Source organism: Chelon labrosus (genome assembly GCF_963514085.1).
Source record: "Chelon labrosus genome assembly, chromosome: 3".
Classification (NCBI taxonomy): domain Eukaryota; kingdom Metazoa; phylum Chordata; class Actinopteri; order Mugiliformes; family Mugilidae; genus Chelon; species Chelon labrosus.
In genome coordinates, this window is record NC_140339.1 from 28,899,417 (window position 1) to 28,923,842 (window position 24,426).

Here is a 24,426-nt window from a genome sequence, read left to right on the forward strand (position 1 = left end):
ATTGATTGTGATGGGTGTCATGATGGATCGAGCACGGTGAATGGACCAGCCTCAGGACTCCGGCTGCCAGACCACAGCTACTTGCCTGCTGCCCACTGTGTAGTCTGATTACCGGGAAAGCAACTAGTCATTAATTTTATTATTGATTAAAAACGCCTAAGAGACAAACATTACCAAACCCACCAATGCAACTCAATACTTCCAACGGGGAAGCAAAGAGAGATAAAGAATTGTACTGACATACAGCCCATTGGCAGTATATCAGATGCCAGTCAAGTCATAATTAACGGGTTGTTGGGCAGCAGGAGTGGAGAGGAGGTACCAGGAGGGCAGGGCAGGAAGTTCTGTTTTCAACATGCTCAAACACAGAACTAGCAAAAAGTCAATGTTTAGATCTTGACAGGAGGGTGGATCAACATGAAGACAGACACAGTAAATACATGCTGGTATAGATGGATAAAGATTACAGCTTACTGGTTAGTGCAGTACTCCCGATGTAGGCCAATGCCAGCAGTGGAGCTTAAATCTGCTTTATCTGTTGGGTAGCTGTTACTCTACTCTGCAGAGAGAGACACTCTGAAGACGAGGAGGACATGGAATCCATGGGGTAAAATAACTGGCTTTTAAGGATGTAATTATAACAGAAATGTATTATATATTATATATTATATATTATATATATATATATATATATATATATAATTGTTACCGCTACCACTGAAACTCCATGATCCATTCATCCATCAAATTTACTTTACGCAGAGAGATGAGATGTGCTAAGTCTCCATGCATGCTATGTTTTTTCTTCTCAACACGGACCTGCACCTGACACCGCATTTCACATGTTGCCGTTATTGTCCAGCATCTCCAGTATCTACAGGATCTACGTTACCTTCAGCGCCTATGCAACCAGAGATAAACAAGTACATTTAGATTTTCAGAATTCTGCTACTTTGTACCGATGTACAGCTCTCGTACCGTTTTAGCATCATCTCTCTGGCCTTTTGACATTCATCATTTCCGCCAACGTTGAGGTCGATGGTGTATTTATTTAAATATGACATGGTACATAAAGAGCTGTTAGAGAGCGAGAGAAAGAGACTCACACTGGTTAGTTACAAATGTTATGACAATGAGCAAAAGTTGTGTTTTCTTTCTTTTTTCAGGCTCATTACTAATGCCATGATAAATTAATACAATTAAAGTGCACTGACATGCTGTGGGGCACAGAAATGCAGTGTGACAGAGCAGTGATGGACAGACAGAGGGCTGAAGCAGAAATGAAAACAGTGGACTGCCAAACAGGCAGGGAGATACAATTTCTGAACAGATCAAAACCTCAACTCTTTGTGTTGAGGCACGTCACAACCACCCGAGACCCCTGTGCTGGAACACCTGACATATTTTACATTCCAAGCATGATGCATGCTCCTGGAAACCATCCAGACGACTAAGAACGTACCTGGAAGACAACCATGCCTATTTGGCATGGTCAGTTGTATTATAGAAATGTGATTGTCACACTCACTTGCTCAATGTGAATTTGCCTGACAATGACCTGCTCTTTTCATATATGAGGTCAATCAGATATCACACAGACTTTCCACTAGCGATCTAGCAGGTCTGTCTATTGGTAAAGACTGGCCCACAGTCTGTCTAGATAAGTTCAGGTCTGTGTATGCATGTGTGAAAACAGCTCATGGGACAGATAAAGGCACCTTTGTACCTAAAATTAAGGTAGCAGAATCAGCCTTTATAGAACAATATCAATGAAAATGTACTAACAGCTCTGTTCAAAATGGTAATATCAACTGACATTAACAGAGACCTAGTTATCTGTTTCCGACCTTCACACATCTTGGACAACTAAACACATGTTGTTGTTGCTTTAGCATGTTCTCCTGCTTGTAAAGACGAGCAGGAGTGTTTCACTTCTCTTGCCTCAGCCAGATATTCTCAGCCAGAATTCAAAGTGGCAACTTTCCAGTGATCCCGCTGTTGCCTGAGGCCCAAGAGCTGTTGGTGGAAATCGTGAAAACTACTTTTAGTCTGTTTCCAATGCTCTGAGAATGAGCATTTTAAATACAGTACATGTAATATGTATGACCTGTTGCTGGGGGAGGTCTGGCAAGCCTTTCTCATACGACATGTCAACATAACATGAAAATTGTTGAAGAATCTGGGTTGCAAAGACATCTGGTCTGCTGACAGCACAAACACAACAAACACACAGCCTCTCTTACAATCTTTGCAGGCAGCATCCACTGGCATAATGCCTTATAAAGTCCTTTACCATAACACAATATATAATACATACATAATAACCTAATTGTAACCTTTACCATAAAGTACAGGTTTTAATTTCCAAAAACATTTTGTCAGGCTTCACAGCGTAATAAATAATAAAAACAAGACCACACACACACACACACGCACACACACACGAACAGCTGCAGCCATCCGGATGAGACTAAACTCTTACGGTCGTTGACATTAAAAGACTGACACAGAAACACATAATGAAGTAATGGCAGCCAGACCCAGCCAGCAGCAAGCTGACAACTGCTCAGCCCAATTAACTAAACTGAATGGGCTAATCCTCCCCTTAACACCAAACACAGGGAGATAATTGCCTACTTGGCCAGTCTGCTTGCATTTCTGCAAGAAAATAAGGGAACAACGTTCAAACTACAAGAAGAGAAAAAGAAGCAAATGAGTAAGATTGGAATCCCATTGAATAAAAAGGCAAAAAAGCAAAATGGGAGTCAAATGTAGTAATATTTGACAGCAAAAGTACTCAAAGTCAGATAAGACACATACATTCCTTTGCAGAGGTTTAATCAAGAGTTGAATGAAAAGAAATACTATACAATCCTAAAAAATAAAAAACTAATGTCAAACATTAAGCTGTGCCCTCACAGATCAACACTGCAAGGCTCAGAATGCTTCACTGATCCTGGGCTACTTCTGACAATGTCTTCACTCTCTGCTTTCCTCCACAAATATGCAACCAAGAAGAGCTGCTGCTGATCTACCCCCAAACCCTCAGTAACCAACCAAACCTGTTTGACTTGAACTCAAAATCCTCATTCCACCGACTCCCACAACTCAGCATACACAAAAATGTCCTTTCTTAACTTCCATCAAATCCATCCTTCCACACCACCTCTGCTGGGACATAAAGCCAGGTTTACACTTGGCTGAGTGATCACTATATCAACATAGGACATATCTTCTCTCAGAATATATTTATATACATGATACATTTTCTTTTATTTACATAGCTCTATTTTTAACCCCACAGCAATTTATCATCACAATGACACATCTACCCATTTGTTCACACAAACACACCAGTGCCAAGCACTGGTTGAGTGCCTTGCTCAAGGACATTTCAGCACGGGGATCGAACTGCTAACCCTCTAGGTCGTGGACAACCCGCTCTACCTCTAACTTACAAATATGAACAAAGCAGATACACTTTGCAGGCTAGCACTGAGCCTGGTTCTGAGCAGAGGTTGACTCTGCAGTCAGCAGATGGCAGAGAGAGGCTGGCCCTCCTACATGGTTGCTGGCCAAGATTTTAACAAGTCTATTTACCAGAATGACTTGATCAGCATGGTTCTGGGCTAAATATGGAGATGACAACGGCAATCCCCACCGTTTAATGTGATTCATGATGTTTTTGTAATGGATAAATGATGGTTTAGACACACTACTCTATTGTTAACATATTCTTCTGTTAGTTAAGGCACAAATGGGTTGTGTTTGGGAGAAGAGTCATCACCTCAGACATAAAAATAAAAATAAAAAATCATTCTTCTAGCCCTAAATGTCATAAACAGGAATGTGATAGGTTAAACTGGTTATGCTGCATATTGTATTCAATACATTTGTTACAAATACAAATTTAAATAAGAAATATAAATGAAATAATAAAGGTTTTTTACAACTTTACACTCTCCGTATTTTGCCTACATCTCCCAATACTGGGTCATTGCAAGGGATTTGTCTCGTTCAAAGGAGAGGAAAAGAAAAAAGGAGGGAGGAGGAAGAGGAGGAGGCCAAGAAAGTGACTAAGGCCTACAGTGGCAGGGCTTTAGAGCCTTTAGAGTGCCAGTAAAGCAGACAGGAAAAAAGAGAAGACTGCTGGGCAAAAGAGAAACAGGAGAGGAGGAGGAAGAGGGAAAAATGGTCAAACTGAAAGGGAACAAAGGTCTGAGGGGAAAGAGGGATGTGGAAAAAGAGTGGATTCAATATATTTCAATAATGAGAAAGGTTGAACTCAGGATCAGGTTTCATAGATGGGAAACACATTCACTAAATGTGTCCTTTGTGTCCCCTTGAGAAGCAAGTAAACTGACAGTGATAATGAAAAGATCAGAACAGGTCATCTCTGGACAATGCAATCATTCATCTAATAACAAAAAAAATATTCATTGACACTTGTTTATATTTTGCCACATTGCATTATACATAACTGTCAGCATGTAAAGTTGACCAAAAACACCACAGCAATACCATGCCTCCTTTCACTGAACATTACTGAATCAGTTGCACTTAACGGGGGGAAAGACTGGACTATATTATGTCTTTGCTGCTTCTTAGTTGCATATCCTAAACTGCATCTGAATAAACAAGTTCAGTAGGTGAATGTAAAGTTTATATAACTAAACTCTGTATAAAAGTGAAAGCTGTGGCTTGGTGAAGGACGACGAAAGGGTACTGCTTCAACAGTTCTGGGGGGCGTTGGCAAACATACAATTACGAGCAAAAAAGAAGGAGGTGGCATAAGAAAGGAAAGCAGGACTGTGGACTGGACACAGAAGAGGAGCCTGGCTGTCTTCACTGCTCTCTCTGTCTGTGGCTGTGCTGGCTCATCCAGGCTTGCCCACTTACATTTTTCTGTGTGGTTTACTAGTATGAGTATTCCAAGTCAAATCTGCCATATGCTCTTAACTGGACGAACTCGTAAAATGCTCTGTTCAGCCCAACCAATACCATCTTGCATGAGAAAGTGCATAATCAATGTTTTTAAAACAGCTGTACAACATACTGTTCTGCTTTATACTAGATGAGACAGTATTACAGTCTGGTCGGTGATGTTACACTCTACTCTTGCATAAAACAAAGGGTGATACTCAAACCAGGCACAGAGACGCTGAGGCAAGGGAGCAGTCAGAGCAAGAGAATTGCAGTGTATAAGTTGTTGAAGACGATGGCATGGTTAACAGAATTTTAGAATGTTTGTACCCCCCCGCGACCATTCACAGAAGAAGAAGATGTATCCAGTATTTATTTAATTTAATTTTGGTTTTATATTTAAATTCCTTCATTCAGATTAAGGCATTAAGATTTTTAAAAGGCAAACTATTGGTACAGTCAGCTGCTAATGATTTCATCATTGTCCCATACTGAACTCATCAAATAGACAGAAGCTGGGTACTGGGAGCCAAGGCCTTTGAAAATCAAATCAGCCAGCAAGACAGCTCTTACATGATTTATTTCACTTACTTATTCATCATATAATCGAGTATAACATTTTACAGGGAGACATTCTGGCCAGCATTGTAAAGCAGAAAAAAACATGTAATCCAAGCTGAAAACCTGACACTCACCACTTGATATGGGTGCAGTAAAAACGACCCAGCCAAAGCAGCACCACCGTGATCTGATAACCTACTTTGTAGCAGGCTTTAAACCAGGCCAGGCTACAGTCAATGCTACCACCTCCCATTCACAGCACTCCAGTTTTACACAGCACAAGAAGAACCATTGTACAGTAACATTATCACCCTTCTTCACATTTCAGAAAATATACACCGATCAGGCATAATAGTATGACCAGTAAATAAATAACACTGACAATCTTTTGACAATGCATTGGCATTCATGTGGATGTGACTTAGACATGTACCACCCACCTAGACCAGACCAGACACCCCCACCCCATAGCAATGACACTCCTTGATGGCAGCAGCCATCCCCAGCAGGATGCAGCCTGACACAGACACACACACAAAAACAGTTTAGGAACAACTAAAAAAAACATGAAGAACAGCACAAGGTGTTGACCTGGCCTCCAAATTCACTAGATCCCAAACTGATCAAGTATCTGTGGGATGATCCACAGAGGCCCCTCCCCTCAACCCATAGGACCCAAAGGTCCCCACTAACAACATTCTGTTGCCAGACACCACAGGACACCCTCAGAAGGCCCATGTCCATTCTCTGATGAGTCACAACTGTTGCAGGCACAAGGGAGACCTACACAATATTAGGAAGGTGGTCATAATAATAATGTTATACCTGATTGGTGTAGGCACAATGTGACTGAGTACAACTGCAAGTCATTGGAACTTTTTGTTAACCATTCCGCAGATTTAATTCCAGAAAACTAGTTTTGGCAAGTCAGTAGGGATATCTACTTTTTGTAAGATAAGTATTTTTTTCCAATCATTGTTGACATTTTTTTCCACTGTTAAGTGACTATATCACAATTCAAGTGTGTCAGAGCTCTCTACCCAGCCAGTCTCAAGCAGACGTGTTCTCCCCTCTGAGCTTGGTTATTCTTGAGGTTCAGTAAAGCATCTTGACACAATTTTGGCTTGTGACGCAACCTGAAGGGAAGCAAAGCAAGGAATAAGCAGCTGCCATTTAAAAAGCCAGACTACGGTTTGAAACGGCTTCTTCCTTCCTGGAGAAATCCTCTGCACTGATGAAACAAAAACAGAACTGCTAAGCCATAATGAGCACCACTATGTGTGGAGGAAAACCAACCTCATCATGTTGCAGGGGTGATTTGGGGCAAAAGGAACTGCTACACATTGGTGGCACTATGGGAAAGAAAATGATTTGGATACTGGATCTATTTACTAATGAAGCTTGGGCAAAAGTTAAATGACGAAGATCTGCTCACATGTTCTTTCAATCCCTCCATAGTTAAATGTGCACTTCTTTTTTTCTGCTAATTCATTCTCTTAGTTATTTCTGTTTTCCTACGCTCACTAAACAGGACTCCATTCTCAATTCCAATTTGACTGTTTTTGTCCAATGATCTGTTCATCTGCGTTCTCTAAGGTAATAATCAGCCCCAAGTGCCCGGACTTCAAATGTATTACAACTCTGTCACTCTGCCTTTAAACCCATCTGTAGTGCAGCTTTCCTCCATCCCATCTCTGCCTAATCCTGGTTATCTAAAGGGTCTCAACTGAAGTCTCCATAAGCCTGTCTGCTTCACCACCACCAACGTCTAGACTCCTGGGGGTCCTGTCTCATCTAGTACCATCTGGGAATCCACACGGTGATACTGCTTCCTATTGGAGTCTAACCGCAAAAATATTTATTCAAACAAGCTCCTGTTCTTGCTCTTCAATAAATGTTGCTCTTTACTTCCAAATGACCTCTTATTACAGAACTTAGCAACTACGCGTAACAAGTAAAGTCTAGTTTTCAGTGCTGGTTGCTGGTTTGACCACTGAAGATGACACGGCATATTTTCGAAATGTGGATGAGTTTGCTTATTGGTGTCAGGTCATTTCTCTTATCTTCAATTCACTTCCCCTTTCAGCTAAACAAACAAAATGGGGAAATTATTTTAGATTGCAGCACAAACACGTCAACACACCAACTATAAGCTACAAGTATTGACTAAATTATACACTCCAGACAGTAGTGTTTGGAGGTCTAGTAGCACTGTTGAATTTGACATCATTCCTGACTTGTTGCCAATGCACTCAAATAAAAACTTTGGAAATTATGCAGAAACAGGGGAATTATTTGTGTAACATAATCAGAAAACTTAAAACATTCTCATAAAATGTGTGTCAAATAGGCAGATGAGTTAAGTCGCACACAAATAGAGAAGCATGAAATGGCACTTTTGCACAACAATTTCTGTAGTCATTTTAGCCAATACAACACACAACTCATTCTTAGTTCACTGCAGTAGTTTAGAGTTTTCCTAGCTGCTCTGCTGCATAATGTTGGGTGCAGATGATCAAATCTGAAAGAAACAACAGTTTTTGTTGCAGTTTTGTTCTGCATTATACTCATTTCAAGTGTTTAAAGTAACTAAAAGATTACTTTCGTGATGGATAACATAATAACATGACTTCTGCAGAAGACTTGTACTGTGTCACTGTGTACCAGAACAGTTCCTCAGTAAAAACATATTTCTGTTTAGTCACTATGATAAGACTATCAACTTTCACCCAACATTGTGGAGGTTATCAAGCAGATAAGAATAAACTAATCATAAACACACACATTAATAGTTCATTTTAAGTAAACTATCAATGCCAAACTTTGGCATTGTATCGTATTTAACAATACCAGAAGTTGGGATGGTGGAGGCACAGACAGGGCAGACAAAATTCCACACTGGTGGCATTATTTAAATCCTTCAGAATGTCAAGTAACAGGGGAAAGGTTGCAGCTACATGCCATCACGAGTGAGGCTGGAACCAATAATTACAATTAATAATGTGAGGTTAGTTTGAAGTTTATATTAAAATAACTGTAAATCTAAGCCATTAGTTTACCATCATCAAGAAGGTGTCAGTGTCTCTTATGGAAGACAAGGAGGTGGTCTGCTATAGCTGAAGCTAAGAAGTATGAGGCAGAAGTAAAGGTAGTTCCTAAGGGTTCACATACCTAATCTAGCTACTGTTCATTGCTTGGTATATGCCAGGATTTGTGAGTTGCCTGGTAAACTGGACTACTGTTTTCTGTGAGAGTTCCATTCCAGCTTTAAGAGTATGTTATCCTGGTGTACTTCTTTATGATGTGTATTCTGATCCTTTAACACAAGTTCCTATCAGGCTACCTGAACACATGTGAATACAAGCTGTTTGGGCAAACATCCTAAATGTTAAATCAACCTTTGTTTATGTGGCATGTTTCTGTGGGAACAGCTGCAAGTACAGCATCATGTCTGGACAGCCAGACTGAATGGTACTGCTGATTTCCTTCATCTCTCATTTAATGCCCACATCCACTACTTCAGGGTGAAAGCACTTAAATAGATAAAAGAAGATCGAAATATTCAGACTCCTACACTTTATGCATATTTTATGCTTAATTTGAAATAGCCAATACTGCCACAGTGTTCCCCACATAAGCTTTACATGGGTGGGCCTCCCCATCGCCCCCGCCATACCATATCATTCTGATATCTTAAGGAGAGTGTACTGACAATTACACATGGTCTGTAGGGAAATACCAAGAGAAAGATGTTCCCTGGCATTATTCAAAAGAAGCAAAGCACAAAACAATAAAAAGAAGGGGTAAGAATACTTTCTGGATCCACTTTTATATTTAAACCCATAATGACAATGTTATGGCGGTTCTTTTATTCATGCTGGCATACACAGCCCAGCCAGACGCTTTTATCCTTCTCTCTGTGTGTTATGGATATTGTGCCGAACTCCCCTGCAGACTCATTCTCTAATGTCTGCAGGGGACACAAAGACACATACTTGCTATACAGTGATGTATAGAGACTCATACTATGCTGGACTCTGGTTGGCGCAAGATATCTGTACAGTAAATGTCGACACAGGATAGAAAGGGGAAAATGGAATTGCTAATAGTCCTGCAGAAAGGAGGCAGTAATGCAACATAAAATACAATGGTGCGGTTGTTGGCAGAAGGGGAGCTCAGGCAGCACTGCACAGTGAGAGGGCTGGCTGAAGGTTTGGCAGCTCTGCAGGGCACTCAGGAAAAATTAGGATTAGGAGGTGGACTCACAGCAGTGCAGCCCTGTGATTCCCATTAGCTGTGTTGGAGCTTCTTGAGCTGGGTGGGGAAGGATTTTTCTCAGTGCTGCAGAGGATAGTAGACTAATGTTAACCCCAAGAACATTATAACCACATAGAGGCCCCTGGGTCAATGCAGTAATGCATTGCAAGTAAATGCATTTCTGCGATTAACAGATCAACTGAATGGGGTGTGAGTCATGATTCAGTGAGACAGAAAATTTTCACAGCTCCCACTCTTTTTTTGTGTCATAGGGTTGATTGCAAGTAAATGTTGGTTGCTATAATGTATGATTAATATTTAGAATGTAGCCTGCTTAAGAAGTCTGACTACATTCTGTATCCTTTCACATCTTAAACAGCACGTCATATTTAGGTAAATGCTGGCAAACACGCATTTAGCTAAATTATTTAGCAAACTATTAATTAATTAGCCTAAATAACACAAACAGATCAATCAATGATTTGTGTTTGGGAAATGACAGTACAGTGACTGTGGTATAGTCTTAAATAACCTTGCACTGCTTCTGCTAACTTGATATCTCATGCTGTCTGACTGGGAACGTAACCTATTCTAGTAAACATCACTTTGCACACCCTGCAGTGTATGATGTGCAAAGTGTTAGACTGCTGCAGGATGTTCAGAGAGTTGTAATGCTTCAGAACATACAGCTCCATCAGGGTAGTGGAGATGTTAACCAACATGAGCTGGTGCAGGAGAATGGATGGAATTATATTTTCAAATTCCTAAAGCCAGACAAACATTTACAGGAAAGAGTTTAGTGTCTACCATAAGCAGATCCACTACTCTACCAACTGGACTCCTCTGATCCATCTATAGAGAAAAGAGTTAAGTACAGATGTCTGAATGGGGTGTGAGTCATGATTCAGTCTGACAGAAAAAATTTTTTTACAGCTCCCACTCTTTTTTCAAGAAAACATTTCCCAGGAAATGTTTTGTGTCATAGGGTTGATATGAAACAGTGGAACATCCTAGACTAACAACTTCCTGTATGTGGAAGTCTCCATTCAAACAAACAGTACTGTGCAAAACCTTTCAACACTTTAGATGTTTAGTTTCTTATCCATCAGGCAATACAATCATGGAAAACTCTGATTGGTCTCAACTGGCAACTTTCCTGCCAAATACCATGAACATCTCTGTGCTGCTAGACATGTAAAGTCTCCGTCTCCTTAACTCAGGCCCACCTCAAAATGTCACCATTCTGCACTTCACTACTGCTGCAGCCACACACTGCCTTCACTTTATATTGCAGAGCTATAATTCATGCCAATTCAGCAGTCTTGCCTCCCATTTCTGTTTATTTTTGAATCATGGGCATAAACATTTATTTACTCATTGGGCCTTGCTCACGGGGCCTACTTTTAGTACGATGCAAAGGAGACAGAGAGGACAAGTACACAGAGTGGTGGCCACAGGATGTCTGAAAATACACAAGGCTCACCACATACTGGGCTGTGTGAATGCATTTCATGACAAGAAAGAATAGACACATACAAGACACGTACAGTGCACGCATCCATATAGAATAAAATATATAAAACTAAAAATACTAATATAATTATTAGCTTGACCTAAGAGAAATACATGGGTACAATGGGTTTCCGAAAATGTTGATCTCATGCCTCATCGAGGGTGATTTCCCAGATCCAGACGTTGAATACACCCACTCCACTGAGATGACTGGTTTGTTTAACAGTTTGATATAAAACAGCAACTTCTGGACTTCTGAATGATTAGCCAATCAGCGCAATGGGCTGGACAAAAATGCCATTATCAAGGTTTTGTCAGGGGATCCAGTGATTGGTTAACAAAAATAAATCCCCCTCCCCCATCGAAATCAGACTGGAGGCAATGTCAGACTGAAGGCGGAAACAAGTTGACACTTGAGTCATATGATCAACCAGTGAGCAGCAGTCCTAAAATGCTTTATTTAGAGAGGTCAGAGGACTATGGCTAGGAAGATTAACAGAATGGCTACAGTAACTCTGATAACTGTTCCTTCAAGCTGTGAGAAGAAAAGCATCTCAGAATGTACAAGAGGAACCTTGAAGCAGATGGGCTACAAGAGCAGGCCATGTCAGATTCCACTCCTGTCAGCCAAGAACACATATTTGAGGCTTCATGTCAAGACAACTGTAAAAGAAAGCTCTCTCTATAAAATGAAATCTAAAATGATTTAAAATTACAGGTGAGACAGGACAGGATCAGATCAGAAAATGCAGCGCACTGGTTTTCCAAATAGAGAATACATCAGGAACCAGTAGGTTCTTGCAGTTAAGACATCCACTGAGAGAGACAGAATGTGTGACAGAGCCAGAGAATGGTGTTGGGCTGAAAAACTGTCAGAGCGATAAGAGCATGCTGAGGCATTGCTCATGCAAGTGTGGGCGGATGACTTCCTGTATATTGGTCTAGCATGAGAATGACTGATGTAGAAGTTTAGGCCTCCTGAAAGCTTAATTATTGGAGCCACAGAGAACTGAAAAACGGTGTGAACTGATGGACCAGTATGTCAGTGTACCCCCTAACACAGTCTCTCTTTCAAGCACACCACACCACACCAGAATATGAAATGGAGCAGACGACCCAGCAGTTTAAAATTAGGTGAACATCTTTTCAAACACTGTGACTGACACCCTGTGTGTCTCTGTGCTCACCCCACAACAGACCGGTACTTTGTCCAGTCCCCTTCAGGCTTTCACCATGGTGATAGAACCAAAATAACCATGATGTGGTTCTAAATATAGATATTTTCTGTCAGACTGCTGCTCTTGTGTTTGAGAAACTGTTTCTTCCACAGTAACTCTCCATCATTACAGCGGCACAGGCTACCATGGCAACAAAGCCCTATAGCACATGCTGGGAAAAACTGAGGCCCTCACTCTTCACTAGTCTAGCCGCTGCATCGTCATAGTTAGGGTTAACTCATTAATTCAATGGCATCAATTTTGCCCGTCAGTCAGTGTAAAATGGTGACCTACATAAGGTACATAATCAGATCTGATCCACAGTTCATTTTTTGTGAATGAGAGGGCTGACCGTTTTTGCCAAAATAGAAGCACAGAGTCACATCATGATTTGTGACTTAAAGCAATCAGTTGGATAGTGAGCCTGTACATCCCTGTATTTAGTCACAGGGATTTAAATCTCTACAGAAGCCAGAGTTATTTTAGCATTGTCTGCTGCTGTTCAAAAACAGCCTTTAACATACATCTGTAAGTACTTTTATACACATGCTGAATTTCCTCTGCACTGCATGTTGCTTAAGATGCCATGGCAGAAATAAAAGTTTTTTTTTTGTCAGACCTGATGTTAAAGAAACAGCACACAGTACTACCTCGGATATTCAACATTAAACATATGAACGAAGCAAGTCCTGCTTCATTTTCACACCAACACACAAGTGTTTTTTACCCTTGACTCATTTTAACTGAATATAGTGATTGTAACTGCATGAGTTGGCACTTAGTATTGTGTCCTTTAAGTGATCTGTGTAAACAGTCAAACCACTTGAAAAATAACACTTGTGTATGTCACTATCTAAACAAAACCAAACTGTAGAAATGGCGCACAACGGTGCAGGCAAGACACACACGTACCAGCTATTGGAATGCTTTTCTGTAAGCTGAGACAGGTCAGATATCAGCTTCAATACAGGGAGAAATACATACAACATTGACCACTCTAACAATACAATGATATGCAACCAGTTGTAGTTCTGTTGAAAACTTTGATGTTTTTTTCCTCTCAAAAAGACAGCAATTCAAACCCAATAAGACATTTTTACCAAGCCTGCAATTTGCTGTAGGGAAAAGGATGGCCCCAGAGGTGTTGATCTGTCAGTTTTGGATGCCGGTAGCAAAGTGTATGGTGAGCCTAATTCTGACCAGTTTTGTAGAAAATCATATCAGACTGGTGTATCACAGTGAAAAGAAAATCTTCCGGAGGTTCGATAAAGTAAGAAAAACATATTCTTGTATGTAAAACAAGGCTAGATAGCCAACACAGAAAAACAGGATTATGTTACCATTGTACACTAATAAAAGACCTAAATTTTGAGAAACTATAGGGGAAATGTCCCTTATGGAATCCTTTGCATACACAATGCACAAGAATTGACTAGGGGTTTTCAAATTTGACAGTGTGGGCCTCATTGGTTGAAACTGAGAGGACTGAATTACATCTACAACTAGTGTAATTTGAGGTATTTGTAAAATGTAAACAGAAAGTATATAAGGTTGCTATGGAGTCATCTACTTTTTAGCAAGTATTTGTTTCCTATTTGGCAAATTTCCACTATTTGAAGTGTGCAGATGTAGTTATTTAGCAGTTCATGTGTGCAGTGGCAGTGCTGGCACAGACAACTACTGGAATACACTGGAAAACTTGCTTGCTGGTAAAAGCAGTGTGATGTTCATGATTTTTAGGGGGACTTATAGATGTTTAGTCCTGGTGGACATCCAAGATAATTACATGCAAGTCCCACATAAGCTTTATAGCACCACAAGTCCATACATATTTGTGTCACAGCAACAGCTAAAGTATATTCGCCTCACACCGCACATTTTGAAAAACTCTAGTGTAGACAGTTACTACTCAGTACTCAAGATCTTCTTGTATCAGGGTCATAAATGTAGTTGGGCACTGTGTCTTGAAATTATGTTTGGACTCAGTAACATGAGAAATATGATATGAAAACAAAATAAAATAATCTTACCTCATAGGACCAGACACACTGGACCTTGGCAAATCTCCTGACACACCGGCCCACCTCCACATCTTCATGGGTGGTGTACATCTCCTGCAAACACTCTCGGATGTGGGGCACCATCCTCTTGAGGACCTCGCGGCTCATGATTACCCCTGGACCTCCCATGCAGAAGTTTTCACCAGGTTCCAGGGCCAGTTTCCCAAGCTCGTCCCGTGCCCCCATCCCTGTTTGGCCCAAGAAGATGGCCTCACTGCTGTTAAGGCTGCGCAGGAAGCTCTCTAGCTTCTCACTCTTGATGTAGACGTCATCATCTGCCCTCATGAACCACTCATACTTGTCGAGGTAATGGTCATGCATATACTTAAGCATCATGAAGGACTTCTTCTGGGGTGGGTATGAGTCATCCACATTCTTCAGAGCCACTACGGGAATGGGTATGGAGGTGTCAGAGCCCTCGCTGGAGAAGAACTCCACGCGACCTGGAATTGTCTGTGCCCATGTCCTGTAAAGAAACAGAAACAGACGTCAGCAAATGGTCAGGTCACAGACATATGTGATTATGTGTAAGGTGCAACAACCAGCAATAGCATGTGCTGAACAGTAACAGCTCCACAAGAGACTTACAATATTCTACACTACAGTGTGCATGCTGAACTGGGTGGCTGTGTATGCAGATATGGTACACATTTGAATATGAATAAGGGACACAATGACATAAGCAGCATTTATGTCATACAGAATTCACAGTTTTCCAGAGCTAGAAAACACATAACAGTAAGCCCTAGATCACCAGTGACATCAAGGTGCTTCTTAACCAGAAGAAGAGGGCTTTTAAGGTTGGTAACTAGGAGGAGCTGAAGCGCGTGGAGCAGGAAAGAGGCGAAGGAGAAATACAGATCTAAGGTGGAGCAAAAGTTGAAGGATGGCTGCACTAAAGAGGTGTGGGACAGCATCAAGACCATCACTGGCTATAGCTCCAAGAAGAGGAGCAATTACTTTTTTAACAGGTTTGATCGCCCTGCCCCCTCTATTGCTCTTTCTGCTTTGACTCAGCTGGCTGACACCAGACTTAATAGCACCTCATCCTCACCACCATCACTTCAGCTCAGGTCAGCTGACAACTAAGGAGGCTCCATCCCAGAAAAGCAGCCAGCCCAGACAGATTGTCCCCACGATTACTCAGGGCCTGTGCTTATGAGCTGGGGGAGCCCCTTCAGCATGTATTTAACCTGTCCCTACACCTTAGGATGGTCCCCTTGCAGTGGAAGACATCCTGCACCATCTCCGTCCCTAAGAAGTCACACCAGAGGGGGTTGAATGACTACAGACAGGTCGCCCTGACATTCAGCATCATGAAGACCATGGAGAGGCTGCTCTTCCATCACATCAGGCCCTAGGTTCACCACGCTCTCAACCCACTGCAATTTGGGTACTAGGAGAAGGTGGGGATGGAGGATGCCATCCTCTACCTGCTCTGTCGGAGTCTCTCATACTTAGACAGGGGCAATGCTGCTGTGAAGATCATGTTTTTTGACTTTTCCAGTGCATTCAACACCATCCAGTCACTGAAAAGAGTGGGAAACTGCATGTCCGAGGCTATCGCCAGCAGCACCCTATTCACCCTGTATACCTCGGACTTCAAGTACAACAAAGAGTCATGGGATGACGCTACTGGGCACTGTAAAATAAATAAAGTATCTATCTATCTTCTATCTATCTATATTCCTAACCTTTTTTAAATAGATACTTGATAATCAATCATACATCCCTGTTTGGTGCTCAGTGGTAAAGCAGTAAAAAAAACATCACATTTTGTGTGGTTTGAGACTTCCTACTCTCGTGTGGAGAACTGCTTCAGTTTTCTAACAGTGGGCCACGTGACACTGTAAGTGCAACAAAAGATAAACACTTATAACACTTATATTAATATATTAATATTCACCACCACGCAAGTTCTGGATTAAGATGCAGCATTATTTCTCAGTTTTCACGTTTCACTCAAAATAATTTCAACCTAAATGGAAAACAAAGAGGCATGTGTGGAGATTGCACTGTGCAAGCAGGTTGTAGTGCAACTTCCTTAGAGGTTGTAAAATAGCTTTCCCTGTCAGCCGCTTCTAAACACAAGAAAAATGAATAATTCTCACTAAAAAGCATTTTACTTGCTAAAACTTAATTTCTCCTTGTGTTGTTCTGGAAAGATCAACAGTACTGCTCTGAACTCACATTTAGTTTAATACACAATTACTACAGTTAAGTGAAGAAATTTGAAGAAAATGAAGTATAAAAATATGCTTCCAGTTGCAGGAACACGCATAAAGAGTAAGTGATGCGGCCTGTCACGCAGCTACTGTAGGCAGCTGTATTGATTAAAGGGAAAGAGGCATCACAAAATGGATGCAGACGTGGACACGAATGATGGCCTTATACTGAACTAGTTTATACTGAACTAGATTCCTGCACTCAAATGTGTTCACACGTTTCTGTCATAGGAGATGAGCAAATAAAAAAACACAGTTTAAAGGCAGGAATGAGGGCATGAAAGGTAGTGGTCTATCTTCCCTTGTGATCATTATTATTATAATGACGGCATACGCCTAAACAGGAAACAAGAGACAGCAGAGTACACAGGCCTTTTCAATAAGTAAAACTCTTAAAACAGAGGTTTCAGTCGGTATGTTCTTTGGTTAGACAGTGAACAGATGACAAATCCAGCACAGACTAACAGCCTGTGTCTTGTCCCATGGGACTGAGTCATCAGGTTGCTAACAGTCCACTGGGAAACCTTGGAGAAAACCCTTGATTTACTTGCAGAAACTGAGAAATATCAAAAGGCCAGCAAAACATGTTTTCTCCCAGATCTTTAAATTTCTTCTCTAGATGTGCATAGCAATAAGAATTAGGTGTAAAATAAATTGAGTGTGTATGGACATATATGAATGTACTGTCAGTTATCATGGTCTTGGAAATGAGTGCACTCAAAACGGTGAAACAGTCTTTTAACATGTAAATGATGCTGAAGCTGAAGTGTGCTGGTTTCTCTACAAAAACACAATAAAAAGCAAGTCAAGTCAAGTCAAGTCACGTTTATTTATATAAGCAAAAGGAATATTGAATGTAGGGAAAAGAGAGAATGGGTGACCTGAAAAGTTACACTGATATTTTTCTTTAAAAACATTTTTGGTTGTATTCCTACAAGATATTGCATGTGGTGGTTAACTAACATTACAAAGAATTGCTGTCATATATAGTGCAGACCAGAGAAATGTCCAGTGAACTAGGATTCCAGACCACTGGAAAACAATTTGTTTTCACCATTGAAGCCATGGTTGGCCTTGGAAGGAGGTTCAGCCCTCAAAAAATCCTGTTGTGAAAATAAGGACTGCTTTCTACACCACATGTTGCTCTCTACATAACATTTGCCGTTAGACAAGGGAATGTTAAATGGTTAGTCTAAGTTTTTAAAAGGGCATTGTAATGGAGATCATACTGTTGTGCTGGTGCTGGGATCAAATCCTCCAGCTAAACAACTCTTCTATTAAGTTGTCCACACATGTAAAGGCCAACTGATATATATTGTTTTTCAGTCATCACCATGCCCGCTAAGATGGCGGCACACATGGCTGCAGTGGCTTCTCCAGCTCCCATGAGATCTGTGTTTTTTTTTATGCCTCAAGGTTAGACTAACCCATGGGCTAACCCATCCAGACCACCGATCCCAACCATCCTGCTGGCAAACATACGATCCCTGGACAATAAATATAAGATTATGCAGAACCACACAGTGTGACATGTAGGACTGCTGAGTCTTTATTTTCACTGAGACATAAAAATTGAAAGACACGTCACCAACACCAGAGACACATGACGCCTGTGGAGGGGAATCCAACTCATGACAGACTACAAACCACCACCACAAGTTTGTGACAGTTTGTGACCCTTTCCTCCCAGACAAACTGAATGACTTCTATGCACCATTTAAAGAACTGAACCATACCACTGTCTGTGCTCAAGACCTTCCCACAACCCAACAAACAGGTACTCTGTCTTTCCTCAGCTGATGTGAAGAAGACCCTGTCCAGGATCAATCCCCACAGCTGCTGGACCAGACAACATTCCTGGGAAAGTATTAAAAGACTGTGCGACTAAGCAACTGAAAGAGGTCTTTACGGACACATTCAATACCTTGCTGAGACAAGCAGTGGTACCAAAGTGCTTCAATACCTTCACCATCATACCGCTGCCAAAGAAGTCTTCAACATGTCTGTATGATTACCACCCTGCAACACTGACCACAATTGCGATGAAGTGCTTTGAAAGACTAGTTGCGAAGCACATTAAAGCCACCCTCCCACCTCCCAACTCTGGACCATGTTCAGTTTGCCCATCGCTCAAATAGATCTACAGATGATGCAATATCCCTGACTTCAACCACTACCCTGAGCACTGGATCCCCTTAAGGGCTGCATTCTCAGGCCACTGTTCACCCTGCTCAGCCATGACTGTGTTAAAAGGTCCAGCTCCAACTACAGTATAAAGTTTGCTGACGACACAACTGAAGTTGGCCTCGTCAGCAACAACAATGAGACACCGTACAGAAAGAAGATGCAACACCTGGAGAGGTGGTACAAAACCAACAACTCAAACCTCACTGTCTGGTTTGGAAACTGCACAGTTTCTGATTGGAAGACACTGCAGAGAGTGGTGCACAAAGCAGAGAGGATCAGGACACCTACGGTCGAGGTGCACCAGGAAACCTTCCAGCATCTTAGGAAACCTCTCCCACCCCCTCCACTGCCATCAGGTAAACGGTTCGGGAGCATCAGCTGTTGCACTCAGCAACAGCTTCCTCCCACAGGCCATCAGAACTCCCCATTCTAAAAACTCCCTACCCCCCTAACATCAACACACAAAGCACAACGCGCTCCCATACAAAAACAAACTCCCAAACATCACACAAGCCACTTTCATCTGAGATGGAGACATGGAAACAACAACTACTGCGCAACAATTTGTACTGTTTTTACATATATATTTATGGTATTTTGCACTACATGTATTTCTGGCAATCTGAACTCTTTAGCACTGGCATCAGTACCCATTCTAGCAAAACTAATGCTCAGTCAGTATATATGTCAATAATGATGTTCACTCTACTTAAATCTTGTACCTATAGTTAGCCTGTACAGTTGAATCTATCAGTAGCAGTACTCATTCATTCATTCATTCATTCATGTTGTAACATACTGTTGTGTAGTAAAGTAGTGCTACAGTAGTTGAAGTTAAAGTAGTTCTTGTGTGTTTCTTGTCAGCTTATATGTAACACAGTGGGACCAGGAGAAACAGCATTTCTCACCTTTATATGTTATTATTAATATATTGTCAAAGTGACAAGTTTACCAGATCACAATACCAACATATAACTAACTGACCTATATTTGAATAATGATGTTTCAGTCTTGATCCCTCATCACGTTCATGTCCCTTGAGAGATTTAACTTCTCTTTACACTGAAAGGAACATTTTTACTGGTCTCTATAGAAACTTTTCAAGTTATGATCGAGTATAGATTGTATAGATAGCTCTGTATGTATTGCAGTGAGGAAATCCCAGAGAAATCGGATGTGATACCCCTGGCAAACACAATACGGGCATGTTAAAAAAAAAATTAAGTAGATACCCTGGAAATAGATGGCTTTTTGACATATCTATTTGATTTGATCTAATGGTCTATGGTCTACACATAAATACAGTGTTACAGTATATTCAAAAACATGACAAGTTATTTTCATTATTTCCATAAAATCATCAGTCATATGGTAAAATACTACGGACATGTACAGTTTCACCTTGTGATACATGTGTGATAATTGTGTCCCAGATTAGGTTCCAGTATCAGAACCTCCTTAAGACACTATAGTTAGATCATGTTTTTAAACCTCTGACATCTAGGTTTAGAGCTCTCCTTACTACTGACATGTACAGTTTCATCATGCCGTAAGAGACCTCCTGCCTTCAGAAAAAGAGATGTAGAAGTCTCACAAACTATTTGAAATAGATCATATCACTGTAAGGAAAGTCATCCACAAATGGTACAGAGTTCACATACAAACATTGGTATGACTCGTTTTCGGTGAAATTCTGGTGAAGTTTCAGTCACCATTGTTGAAAGTGAAGCAGGAAGTAGAAAGTGAAGCAGGAAGTAGAAACTAAAATTAACCCGAGTGGCTAAAAAGACACAGCGTAGACTATCATTTGGAGCCAGACTGATGAGTGCACAAGTATAAATGGCTTGCATTGGCGCCGTAGGCTATGTGTGTAGGTTACGCCTATATGTCCCGCAGATGCATAAGCCATGCTTAAGTCTTTGAGATTCCCAAAAATCACAGGCTCTGCAGGTAAGTCTTACAACTGTTGGCATGCAAGCATCTACAGTGAGGAAGGCGCTGTATGAATCTGACATGTATGGGAGGTGTGCCAGGGAAAACCTTTACTGTCCAAATATTACTCTAGAGCAAAAGTAAGTATAGCAACTGTTTAAAGAGAGAACAGTTTTGTGTAAAGTAACAGAAGACATGTCTGATGCAAACCAAAGACAGCTCTTCAGGAGAAGAATCGCAATTGTTAAGTATAACAGTGACAATATTATGGTTTGGGGTTGCTTCGCCGCCTCAAGGTCTAAGCAGGTTGCAGGTTATTGTTTCAACTATGAGTTCTGCAACCACATCAAAGAGTGCTTGAAGATAACATGAGGCCATCTATCTGAACGCTTCAGATGAACCAGCAGTGGACCTTTCAACAGAATAATGAGAATAAGCACACAGCAAATCCACCAAGGAGTGGCTCAAAATAAAGAAATGCAGGGTTTCTGAATGGCCTAGTCAAAGCTTGGACTGGAATCCGCTTGAAATGCTGCGGGGGGATTTGAAGTGAGCAGTACATGCAAGAAACCCCCAAACATCTTGTAACTGAGGGATTTCAAATATTTCAGCATGACAATGTCAGAAACAGCTATGCAAACCGCCTTCAGTCATATATATATATATATACACACACACACACACACACACACACACACACACACACACACACACAGTGATCAGGTATAACATTATGACCACCTTCCTAACATTGTGTAGGTCTCCCTTGTCTGCTATGGGGTGGGGGTGCCTGGTCTGGTCTACGTGGTACATGTCTAAGTAACAGACACACCAATTCCAGATCCAAAAGTTGGTCAAGGTTATTTGCTTCTCCTGTCAGTGGTTGTAATGTTGTGGCTGATCAGTGTATATCAACAGATTTAATATTCTTCTGTAGAAAAAGTAAATACAGCCTTGGCCTCTGAAGTTGCTTCTTCAGCTGTGCTCGAGGGGACAATACTAGCTTCTGAAGCCAGGATGTACTTATCTTTTCCATGAAGGGAATATTACATTTATTGCTTTTTTTCTGTTGAATAAATAAATAAATGTGTATTTTCCCGCTGGGTGTATTCAGGTAAGTTACTTCTATGTGTAGACACGGGGATCAAATGTTTGCTTGTCCAAAAAAGAACAACACATCACAGATTTGTGACACTCCTAGTTGCCAGCTTTAAACGCCTGCTGATCTCACATAGGGATGGTTAGAGAGCCTAAAGCATAACTAAAAAATGAGTTCAAGATTTCAAGATTAAATTACATTAAAAAACAAAAAAAATATTAAGCAAGACTCTGAAAACTTGCTTAGAAATATCCTATGATAAAACATTATCACTACTGAATAACTGACACTGCAAAATAAATAAATAAATAAATAAAATATGAATCCTACAACTAAAATGTCTAAAATGATGCCAAGTGGAACATCTCCTTTAAATGACGTACAAACTGGATTTCAGATCCTATTGGAAAGAGTGGAATGTCATTATTTCCAGCTGCCTTAAAGCTACTCAAGGCATAAGAGTAGTTAAAATGCATGTCAAAAGGGTTGTATGTGAATTTTACAGTCCATGCACAGCAGTTAGCTACCCAGTTAGTACAGAACCAGTCCAGCAATGTCTGCAAAAACGTACATACACAACACATTTCACGCTGTAATTTGGTATATTTTTGCATTTTCTCGTAAATTCCTTTTTGAATATAAAAAGCAAACAAGAAAACACTGTGGGCTACAGGGTGGCAATCAGAGTGGACCAGTGAAAAAAGCTGAGAATACTGTTGCTAGCTAGCTACCTAAGAAACACACCGTATAAAGAAAGGCCTGTGCACCGTAATAGTGATTTTTTTTTACCGGCCCGTGTCGTTAATGGGATCTTCTAAAGAGGCTACATTAAAGTGCTGAGGTGTTCAGCTGAGGATGGCGAACCGTTAGCTTCATTTAAGAGAAAAGCTAAAGGAGTCATTTGAAGGAAAATTGGCATTCCTCATCACATACCTATGTGCCGCCACGGCTCGGCTGTTCAGGTACTTCTGGGCAGTCATGACACCAACGAAGAGGAAATTACTGGACCTGGAGCCAGGCTTCTCGGTCGCCGGTGAACCGTTAACTTGCGGTGGCCATAATACTCTGCCGTATTCCTCTCTGAGACCCGCGTTCAACCCACAGCCGGCAGGGTTTGCTTTTCGTTTTTGTCCAGCTCTCTTCAACTCGGTCGCCTTGGGTAAAATGAGTCTGGAAGCCAGTGTGAACCCGACAACCAGTCCCAGCAGAACACTAAACCATGCTCTTCGACTTCGACCTGCCATTCCCCAAAACTTCACCAGCTCGCTGAGTATCCTCGCTGTGTCCAAAACAGCGTATCTGTAAAAGCAAACCAATGAACTAAATAAAAAAAAAAAGTAAAAATAAAACAACAAAAAAAATCTGGTCGCTTGAGGTCCCGTGTCTCCAGAGAACCGGGCTCACACACACTCTCTCATGGTAGAAAAGCCCTTTTCTTCCAGATGCCTACGTAGCATCGCAGCAGTCTCCTTGAAGCGGCCACCTGAACCGTTCTCTGTCGCCGCTCCCTCTGACCATCAAGCTGTCCGCCGCTATCGACCAGGGGCTCACTTAACGCCGATCGACAGATGCCGCAGGTTTTTTCTTAGCCTTGAATAGCGGCCCCATTCTCGCCATTATCTCACCATTGGAAGAATGTCTGACTGCCGACGATCGTTGATCGCGAAGGGTTTAACAGCAAGTTTGACCCAACGGAATTTCCGTAGAAGCGCTCTGACTGGCTGACTGGATGAATCCTTTCAAGCCATTCATGCTGCGTTCAAGTGTTATAGGAAACCATAGGAATCTGAAACTTAGAGGTGTTTGCTCAGCCTTAATCTTTAAAGAGAAATGCAGTAATAATTGCCATTAACTCTGAAGCTGCACGGTGGATTTTTAACTTTTTTAATATGTCTTAAGCTTTTTCTTGAAAATGTTCTTTTACTTAATTAATTATTGAAAAGGCTGGCTGAATGTTTAATAGACGGAACCTGAAGGGTTTCTGTTGCAAACTTAACTGAAACAAGACTAATAACTGTTTCATTATTGTTTCTTATTTAAAGAATTAAGAAATGTATTGATGGCGTGTAAAGATTAAATATAGAGAAACGCATGTAATAAACATATTTGTATTTACATGTTTTATTCTATAGTGTTATTAATTGGTTATGTTGTTGCTTTATGTAGAATTTTCCTAACATGAACTTTTTGTGCTCCGTGATACAAAACATGACAAAAGAATCCCGAAGAGAAGAACGGCCACAAATGCAGCATGCCAACTCTGTGATCTCGAGCTCCCCTGTGTGGTTATAGTGGTGTACTGCAACAAGCCGCTGTCTGGTGAAAACTATTATGTGTTGGTTACAGAGTAGCTGAGGGTTTTCTTGCTCCTTCACAACCATTAATAACGAAAATTGTTGAACTTTAGTACTATTAGATTGTTTAAAACTAACACTGCGATCCAACTGCAAATA

At 41.0% G+C, this 24,426-nt stretch overlaps 1 protein-coding gene across 1 annotated transcript in view; it reads right to left on the reverse strand.

Annotated features, from left to right (window-relative positions):
- chsy1 (chondroitin sulfate synthase 1) overlaps positions 1–23,619 on the reverse strand; it is a 44,494-nt gene extending 20,875 nt beyond the window's left edge. Inside the window, exons 1-2 of the mRNA XM_084541303.1 lie at positions 22,907–23,619; positions 14,501–14,996 (exon numbers count right to left, since the gene is read on the reverse strand). Of these exons, the coding sequence (XP_084397429.1) occupies positions 14,501–14,996; positions 22,907–23,217 (807 nt within the window). The 5' untranslated portion in view covers positions 23,218–23,619. The remainder of the gene's footprint in view (positions 1–14,500; positions 14,997–22,906) is intronic.
- Between the last annotated feature and the right edge of the window lie 807 nt (positions 23,620–24,426).